This window comes from Saccoglossus kowalevskii, chromosome 22 (genome assembly GCF_978046115.1).
Source record: "Saccoglossus kowalevskii chromosome 22, keSacKowa6.1, whole genome shotgun sequence".
NCBI classification, from domain to species: domain Eukaryota; kingdom Metazoa; phylum Hemichordata; class Enteropneusta; family Harrimaniidae; genus Saccoglossus; species Saccoglossus kowalevskii.
In genome coordinates, this window is record NC_140662.1 from 24,393,965 (window position 1) to 24,404,741 (window position 10,777).

At 34.1% G+C, this 10,777-nt stretch overlaps 1 protein-coding gene across 1 annotated transcript; it reads left to right on the forward strand.

Annotated features, from left to right (window-relative positions):
- The first annotated feature begins 3,143 nt into the window (after positions 1 to 3,143).
- On the forward strand, positions 3,144 to 10,444 carry LOC102809682 (uncharacterized). Its single transcript, XM_006816093.3, has 9 exons — positions 3,144 to 3,635; positions 4,844 to 4,963; positions 6,136 to 6,265; positions 6,378 to 6,582; positions 6,710 to 6,782; positions 7,237 to 7,278; positions 7,716 to 7,879; positions 8,144 to 8,255; positions 9,709 to 10,444. Exons 1-9 carry the CDS (start codon positions 3,156 to 3,158, stop codon positions 9,871 to 9,873), a joined length of 1,491 nt encoding a protein of 496 aa, XP_006816156.3. The 5' UTR covers positions 3,144 to 3,155; the 3' UTR covers positions 9,874 to 10,444.
- The last annotated feature ends 333 nt before the right edge of the window (positions 10,445 to 10,777 follow it).

Here is a 10,777-nt window from a genome sequence, read left to right on the forward strand (position 1 = left end):
TGAATCGAAGTAAACACAAATAGCAAATCATAAAGAACAACCTCTTGTTCAACACTACAAAGAAAATTAAAAATATTTCAAACCTCAAAATATGCTCGAAGGATTTTTTTAATATAAGCAAAGAAAAGGAATTAAAAAGGAGGGAATTTAAAAAAAGAAGAAGAAACGCACCAATAAACCCGTTTCATGACATGACCACTGCTCAGGATGTCAATGGACCAATTTTAATGGGCGGTGGTCATCACGCCGCGTCCTGTTCGACATGGGACTCGTAACGACGTATACAACGCGTGTAAAATACATTATTTGTTTACATAAAAATCGCTACGACGAACAGCCTATTGAACAGTAAAATAAGGAAAGACAATTAAAGAATTAATACACAACGATGCAACTGCAAATAATAAAAAATGGAATGAAATTCAAAAACATTGTCAGTCAATTTTTTATATAAAATATTTATGAATGTTAATGAATTTTAAATGACGGGTGAAAACAACTAAATCAATCACATCGCGTTTACTAGAGATGCATGACAGCCAATGAATGAAGGAAGCCCGCAAGTATCCATGGCAATAGAAGCAAATTCTTTGAATTTGAATGAAGTGCGATCTTCCGGGGTAAACGTTTTATAAATATTTTCATAAAAGCCGTTTATTCGTTCTTTAATTTAGCAATAACCCAGTTCTTAGGTCGCCGGCATTCATGGCAATAACTAAAACAGTAACACAATCTACGAGAATAAAACAAATCGTAACTAGACAACTTAACAGCATTAGAGTAGCATTAATATGTAATGGAAAAAAAATCAAAGCGATTATGACAAATACAGAAAAAAAAAAGAAAGATCTATTGACAGTGAAGTAAACAAGGTGGATATACATTTGTTCTTTATTAATAAATTACTTCGTCCGGCAATAGTGTATGAGTGGTATTATCCCAGAGGCCCACATATGTGTTCTCCTCCTCGTTACCGGCAAGGAGGCAGCAAAAATGAACATGGCAGCTGGAGGTAATGCCATTCATACACTATTGCCGGGCGAACTTATTTATCAAAAAAGAACAAATTATATCTGTTTTTTACAATCTCCCACAAACAGCATAGTTTTCAATCCTGCTTAACATGAATACTGTAAAGGGGGTAATTATTCACTGGGTTTTAATTTAGCTTATTTCGCTGACTGGAAAAATGCGCTAAATTAAAACACAGTGAATATGTAAAATTTAGCATAGAACACATTATCTAAATGACGAAACCGTGAATTTAAAACCCACTGAATATGCCTGAAATGGTAAATCAGTGAAATTTAAACCCGGTGAAAATTAGTCATTTTACAGTAGCTAACGCGTGTAACCAGTCCAACATGCGAACATTTCCCAGACATAATAGTTTTCAAACCGGCCTAATATAAAAAGCTAACGTACGTAACATGTGGCTATAGTGAACCCTACTATCACGGGTAAAATCTTTTCCTCGGGGGTTCTCCACACGTGTCAGGGGGGAATCTCGTCTCGTCTCTCTATCTCGTCCCCTTGAGGTACGGGATCGGGAATGTCACTTTAACTTTACAGTCAAATAAGACGCACACAACGAAATACGTTTCAGCTCTCGTCTCAGTCAATCTTTTGGAGCACTCTATAAGACACAGCGCCCTGGGGAAAAATCCCCAAGACTCTCTTAGACTGCGTCAAGGCTCGCCCCAAGGCTCTCCAGGACTGGACCACGACTCTCTACTGCGTCTATCGTGCTGTGCTCCCCAAGACCAACTCAAACTCTCTTTATTCATTTTCAAAAGTTAGATAGGTTACGCTTATATATTCCCCTGTGTGTCTAATTGTACATTACCACGATCTGATACAATCTACATTAGATTACTGTGTTGTCTGGGAATATACAACAATAAAATTATATTCATTAATTAAATGTATGTTCTGCCGAAAAAAGCGCTTCGTTTACTTTTTGATTTACATTTCGACTTCCCTTCTATTGAACTGCTAAACTCCACGTTATATTAATCAGGCAAAGTATTGTCTATTTCACTGCTCTGCTCACATTTAAATGTTTGAATGGCGATGCACTTGCATATGTTTCGGATTCTTTCATTACTCAAAGCGTTGTGCATAATTACATGACACGATCCGCAAAACGGCAAGATTATATAAGGCAGCGGTTCTACTAAACTGTGTATCTTTACCATTAGAGTTGAAAATATCTTCTAATATCTTTTAAAGATAGCCCGTGTGATTTTATTCATAACAATATACCTCTGTGAACTACTCCTTGTTTTTTTATGTTTTGATATTTCTATTTTGTTGTGATATATTGTGTCCTGGTATCTTTGTTGTAATGAGCCCCGATGAGTAACTCGACCGCTCAGTAAATGTATTTAAATAACTACAACTGGCGTTAACCACTCACCCTTACTAACTGGCCAGAAATAGTGAACTCGAAATAGCATGTAGTCAACACGCCTCAAACAAGTGTACTAGTATATTAAACACAGACAAATGTTACGCATTGTAAATATGATGAAATTGCCTCGTGGTTAGTTATCGCTCAATGAATCTTATTAGCATAATTGGTAACATATTTGTGACAAATTTATATGACTACAATATTGATCAATGAGAGAAAATGATTCCAATACCTAATATTAACCTTAAAACTGAATTCTGTTGACGATATATATTCCCCGGTTATTTATATATACGAGGGGCTAACTTGTGATAAAAATCACGGTCCCGGGGACAAGACTTCTCAAAACCCATCTCTTGAAATACATTGACAAAAAAAAACGCCTCTCGAAGAAGTTTAAATATTTGTTGCAGCAGAAATCATGGTCAAATGGACTTATCATCGCCGTTTATCATACACCATGTCAACATATTAAAATACGACTCCTTTGATTTTAGGAAATGTCAAAGAGTGGTCCTTGAACTATTGAGAATTCAAAAAATGACCATCCGCTCATTTAAATACTCGTTGGTGCCTATCATACCAATTACTACATTTATTCTAATGACCCTCAAGATACAGTCGACCCGATTGACTGATCCGTTATATTTTTGTCACGGAGAGATTATCTCCTATCCCTTGCTATATATATATTATAGTAACCAGCGTGGGGCAATTCATTTACAACAAATAGGGGAACATGATTTTTTCTCTTCTTGTCATATGCGGTCTGACTGGATCCATTCAATGGACGGTTCACGCTAGCACACCTAGAGGACATCTACAACCATTCGGCTCACACGCAGACCCTTCTTACATTATTGATGAATTGGACTACGCTCCAAATTCTCTTGAATTTTATGAGAATTATGTAAAACCACACAAACCGGTAGTTTTCCGAGGAGCTGCAAAACAATCCAGGGCATACCACGATTGGACGGACGAATATCTGAAAAACAAATACGGTGATTTTCAGCTGTTGCTTCCTGGTTGGTTTGGCGCTAAAAACCGCGGAAAGCTGCCGGAAGTTGGCCTTGGAAGAACTACTATCAAACAGTTTATCAACACATATCCGAGTATTGATAATGTTATTGTTGCAGCATCGCTGCCTGGACCTATGGAAAGAGACGTATCAATTCCTCCATTTTTGTTATGTGGTACATTTGCAAAAGGGATAAAGGTATTTATTCAATTTATTTATATCCACTGGCTTTGTCAGAGAGAAGATTCCAGTTATGATATCCCATAATACACGCTACAAAAATACCGTGATGCTTTAATGCGTTCCCTTCTAATGGGAGTGCCAGCAAAACAGCCTGTTACCTCAACAACGCATCAACTTTATATTTCTATTGCAAAATGATCAAAGGTGAAAAATGAAATATTGAGAAATGCAAACATTCCATAAAATAACTAATATCAGAAGCTGTCCTCTGTGTTTGCCGAATCCCACGACTTAACGTTCGGTTTCACGCATAATGGAGGATCTCGCAGTAAACGGAAAATGGTTTACGGTGGTGGTATTCGTTTAGAAAATAAACTACGGAAATAGGGAAATTTCTGAGATTAGCTGAACTCTAATTCAATATTTATTGTATTGGTTTACGGCTTCGGATGAACTGCATAGAAACGTTTTTGTGTTTTAAAACATCGCTTCAAAACGTATTTCATTTGAATCTACTACGCATGATCAAAATATTCATCACGTGACATTATCGAAACTGTCTATTTGTTCCGATGAACGCTAGCCCTGAGTACAGTCCTGTAGGCTGGCCTCCTTCCGCTGATCATTCGGCCCTCAATCTACTAGTATTTCTGAGTTTGACGATTTTTCTCAAGTGAAATCTATTTGTTCTTATTATTTGTCCTATGACTTTTATACTATAAATTTTACGCTAAGAAGAAACCAGAAGAACTCACAGACTGGCGATGTTACAAACGCTTCAAGTATTCATACATGGATTATTATGCAAATTATTCATATATAAATTAACTTGCTAATATTGTATTATGCACATTTTATGAAAAAAACAACTTTCTTCCGTGTACATTTCTTTGCTCACTGTATAATTTTGTTTTTCAAAATCTTTTTTATTCAGATATTTCTTCAAAATGTGTCACCACACAATTACTAACGGTAAACATCAAAACCACCAAAAGGGTGTCAAAGGTGTCACGTGATATGTAATGTTTATTAATGCCTCATATTTAGTGATCGCTATTTGTCACGTGTTCTACTGGTTGGTAAACTGTGCCCATGTAACGAAATGATCGTTAACCCCATTATATGTCAAAATAGACAAATCGAGTGAATAGAGTCAAAACACTCAAATAGTGGTAAATGTCCCTTGTTTGATGGAATACTGAACTACGCAATTTCATTTTCAGGAAATTACTCTAATGATGAGAACTGGCGGTTATAATACACCCATTCATAAGCACATAGTAGAAGAATTTCACTGTGCTTTCAATGGTTCAGAAGAATTCATGTTTATACAGCCAGGACAGGTAAACACACAACGAAATGATACAAACAGGTGTTAAATGGCATGCTTCGAGAAGAGTACATGGTTGTGGGATACTTTTGTTTAATAATTCAAATTATCAATTTATATTAATAATTTTGATATGCATATCTCATACGACCTGGTCTTCATTTCAATTTTTTATTGTTTAGTTGTTCACATTATGTAATATACATAATATGTATTGTAATATATTTATCATTGAATTGGTTGATGTGTATTGTTTTGTGTTTCTCGACATATAAATTCAACTTATATATTATAAGTTGCGATCTATATTACACATATTGTATTTCCACTTTTATATTATGTATTTTATTCTAAATAATTCTGTCAAAAACTTTCTTATTTAAGAAAGACTCTTATCGTATCTAATGATTCACTCCATTTTGTTTGATTGCATAAAAGTACTGGAATGTTTTTCGATAATTTGAAATTGAGAATAATAACCGCAAAAAGTTCTGGGCAATACCTATTATATTAAAAGATATATTGGATTCATCCAATTGAAACACCTACATCCCAAAATCACAGAGAGCCCCATACTAACACTTGCAGTTAAATTTTGCTGTGTCACAGTGTCAGTTAGGCCATTTAACATGTTCTAATCGTAGTTTCACAAAAATTCAAATGTGACTAGGATTCCACTCACTTCAAGAAAAGGGAGACTTTTTCAGTTGCCAAAGCTATTTTTGAGAATAATGGAAACAGACAGAAAGTTGATTATAGGCCTCGTTCTACTGTAAAATACTTTATTTCAGCTGGAATTAATACTCGCTGAAAAGATTTTTGAGTGTTTTGTATGGAATTTATTTTCACTGATTTTTGACAAGTTGAAAGTAAAATATATGAAAAAAGGTATATTCGCTGGATTTTATTTTAACTAAATCATTCCTTCGGCGAAAATAGCGAAAACATTTGCTAGCGAAAATAAAGTATTTTACAGTATATATTCCTTCTTAACACCTCACACAATTAGCATACACATATATCTCATTAAATAAATTGACTTCATAGTGCTTACGACCTACGAATAATCTTACACTAAACCAGTACAGGACAATAAGAGTGACAGCCCATAAGATATATGACACATCGAATTATAATTAGAACTACGATTCTATTGAATGTAATATTGATATTATTATCACGCAGAAAGAATTGCAGCATCCATGGTCTTCAATTGATGTTGATTCTGTTGATTTAATAAAATACCCGGAATTGCAGCATATCAAGTACGCTAGCATAGCATTGAACAAAGGCGACTGTATTTATATACCAACAGGTAAAATGTTAGTTCCTGGTTTTACAATAGTAACTCGAAATACAGAGCCTGCGAATTTGTTAGTCATCAAACTTCTGTGTTGCATTTAACTGTGTTTTTGTTTGTTTCCCAGGTTCTTATTACAAAATCAGTTCAACGGATCATTTCAATTCAGGTATCGTAGTATGGTTCTCATTTTTTACCAAGAGTCATCAATTTGAAGGCACTGGCTGCGATAAAAATGACAATTTCATGCCAGCAAGTGATGTAAATATTACTTGGAGATATGATGGATATGGTGATTTGGAAACCTTGCATTTAGATACAAACATATTAAGGTAAGAACGATTGCGATTGAGGTCAATGCTGTGTGTATGCAATCGAAGTAAAATATAATAAATGACAAAATTAAATCACATGAAAAGATGTGTATACTAAAGGTGACACATCCTTGGTTCTTTCTAGGACGGTGTTACTGACATCAGGTGATGAGAAGGGTAGAGTATGGCTGAAACAGTTCACTGAAAATTTGATCAAGGTTAGTATTCTCGTTTCAGATCTTTCAGAATATGACAAATAATCTTAACTGTTTAACAGGGTGTTATATCATTCATTCATTCTCACCAAATGGTTTTCCTATAATCACATCATGCGTTCAATTACTTGGTATACATTTATCAGGGATTCGATGTCAATTTCATACAGTTTATATGCTGTTTTGGTGCATTTTCAAATGTGCTATCATAATGGTAAGGATTATTAAAGAAAGAGTTTACCATTTCATTCAATTCGTGGATATTTTCTAAGGGAAAAGTGCATGATTATGTGTCATATGCGTCAGACTAATACCACATCATCGGTCATAATTACATGTGTATCAAGTATAATTTTAAAATAGTCTGGAACCATTGATGTTATATATATACATGTATACCCAATACAATACAATAAACCGTTTAAAACTGGAACTGTTTACTCCATGTTTCAAACAGGGTGATGGAGAAGTCGGTGTATATGACAATGAAAGGAAACAGGTAACACATAGATAGATGTAACGCATAAACCTTGAGATACATTATTTGTGTATATCTTATATATTATTGCTACACTGCCATTGGACAATACTTTTTAATGTACGATGAATTTGGACATACATTCCAGAACTTTGATTAAGAATACATTGGACATATTAACAATGTAGCGCGTGACGATCATCGGTTATACTGTTTTTGCATTTAAAGCAATTATTTCAAAAAATGCAGAAACAATGTATAAAGGTAACGTTATAAAACAGGCAGTGGCGTCGGCCATATTCTCGAAACCGTGTATAATCGAAATAGAGCTGCCATTCATTGATAACAAATTTAGTGGAATGTATTTTTCCCACTGCCATTACGATTGGATTGATTCATAAAATCAATATTGAATGCTATTGAATGATCATAATGAATAAAAATCATTTGTGTTCTAGTTTTCTGATATACTAGACCCTACTGGTAGAGGATATGTAACAGTGAAAGAAGTCAAGGCGCTATCAATTGATGTGTTGAAAAAAATTATATTGGCATTTGACCACACTGATGATTCCAGCACGTTGGATTACGAATATAGACTCATTAATCATGAAGCAATCATGTAAGTTATATATGCGTATTAAACGTGCACATATGTCTCGGCGAGTCAATATGCAAACTCATATAACGATTCTATGTTGATTTTTACATGACCCGACGAATTTTTAATGCAAAGTGATCCATGTATCTGTGATCCCAATATGCATTATTCTGTGTAGAGATGTTCTATGCAATATTACGTATTTTGTTATGATTTGAAAAACATGTTTGTACAACAAACATCGTGTATACGAGTATAATATTATAATCAATTCCGTCTTTTTAGCAACTTTACCAGGATGCTGGCATCAAATGGACCAGATCCCGGTTTCCATAGTAATGAATTTATTGAGCAGTATGTAAATCAGTTAGGAGGAACTCGTCAAAAGGCGATGGAAGTGAGTAATATGAAACATCTATAAATGTATTATTTATCTACTATGTATGGGTCTAGCTTATAGGGAATTGGAAAACTTATGTTATGGTTTTGATTTTACTGTCGTATTTTCGTGAGTTTTTGAGCAAATGTATGAAAAGAATATTCTGAAATGTTGCCTACAGATCGGACTAACTTGCAGCTGACTTCCACAATTGTGGTAACGTAGTTTGCTGACTATACTGGCTCAAAGCAAACCCGGAAGTGATTCTTTTCACACTCGTTCATGTGTCTCAATAATCTGAAATTTGTCTTGTAGCATCATCATCAGAAATACATTACGTAACGTGACTCTTTGCGTTGAAATTAATTTTCTGAAAAATTGCACGAAACATTTAAAAATCTAATCTGATTGCCCTGAAATTGGGTGTGTATCATGATGGAATACGTAATTGGTGTTAGTTGGAGTATTGTTGATTGGTCACGTGGTATTATAGCCAGTTAATTGAATTGAAAAGTATTTTATAAGTATTTTATCTATTTATTATACTTGTGAGGATTGAGCACGCTGAAATCATATTTATTGAGATTTGTTTTGGAATATACGGCAGTTTTTATTGCAATCTTCTCAACCTTTTTATTTTAATTTGTAAACAGCACTTCTATTCTGAATCGAAAAAAGGTTCTGTCCCAAAGGTGGAAGTCGTGGAGAGTATAATGTTAAACACTCGTATTGTAGAGCGACAAATAGCTATCAATAATGGTTCAATGTCTAAATTTAATGAAAAATGGAACAATTTCAATTATGAGTAAATCACTTAATTGCCAGATTTGTCAGCTTATCAATAATGTTCCCCCACTTCCACTTCCTTTAAGCCATCCACTTTTCTTTTTTTTGTAATTTTTTCTTTCTTTTTTTTGTAAATGTATTTATTTAAAGTAATAAAAAAAAAATAAAAAAAAAAAAAAGAGATTTATAAATATCACTGACATTAGTTCAAATTTACAAATCATGTAACTTTTCTCATATTGGATTTTTCGTAGAAAAAAAAATCTGACGGCTTTCAAGTCATTCTAAAAAACGCTTGTTTTATTAATCTGACACTTACGTTGAAGCATCTATATATCGGAGCAACCAATTGAAATAATAACAACAACAAAGTAACAGGTCACGTGGTTTGGTCACCATCGTGGATTGAGATCTCTAATTTGGAGTTATGACATATTTGGTATACCAGCTGTTTACAATGCACGTGGACCCATGTACTTACATGTTGGACATCTTGGATTTAAAAAAACAATAAACAACACATTTCCAGACTCGAACCCTGCTTTAATTGTATTGTTCTCAGCCCTCGATCTATGACGACATAAAATATATACAATGAATGTAATGACGTCATTGAACATTAGCTGCCTTATTTGTTACTATAACAAGTACTACATGTACTACAAATTATATTGTTTAATTACAGATATTGACAGGTTTGGGTGTTGGACAAGGTGAACTGGTTACCATGGAGATGGTAGAGAAAAACATCGAAAAAACAATAGAGAAGTTTCGCAATGCAAAACTCAAGATACGAGCAGATAGGAAACCATGGTATGAACATTTACTAAAACATAAAGAAATGTTCTGATTTGTAATAATTGGAAGCTTCTTCTCACTATTGAATGTTTTCAAAAAGATTCCCTTATACACATACTTATTTGATAGTCTGTAACAGGCACTGTTTACCACAGTAATATATATTTTAGTATATTTATTGGCGAGATATATTCGATGAATCAATTCACATTAGACACAGTACTAGAAATGTTTGTGAATAGAAAAAACAATGCTCTTTTACAATGAAAGTGCTGAAAAAGTCATATTTTGCGTGACTGACAAGTAATATTTAATAATTATCTGTTCAGGTTCATTAAAGGTCTTAACCAGTCAGTGTAATTCTCGAGTAACCTTGCTTACCTAGCCCTGCACCTAGTGAGCTACAGTATCTTGAAAGTCGAAACATGTATAAATCCATAAGCTGGAGCAAAGGGAATGTTAGATACGAGAAATTGAAAATTTCGAAATCCTATAGCATAGTGTGGAAACCATTAGGTTTTATTTGAAAGATCATTTCTAGGTATGAAGCTTAATTCATGCTCTCTGCTGTGATCTTGATGGTCAGTACTTCATGATAAATCAAGTAAAGATAAATAGCAAAATTCTTGTCAATGGTTGTCAATTAATAGTTACCATGGTTACCATACGATTGGCATCAATTGTGCCCAATTGTTGGTTGTATGATCGGTTGTGAAAAGCTTTATTTATCAAATGACATCACTACTTACACTTGTCTGCCATCTGAGACCACCAAATTGTATATATGTGGTAAACATGAATTACAATTCTATCAATGAATCCATCTCAGTATATCATTTAAACATGTAATCAATTTTGACTTTGGTTTCATTGGACTTGCCTCAAAACTTTTACTTGACATGGTATGTCGAAATATGGTCACTGAAACAGGGAAACACTTCCACGCTCGAATTAAA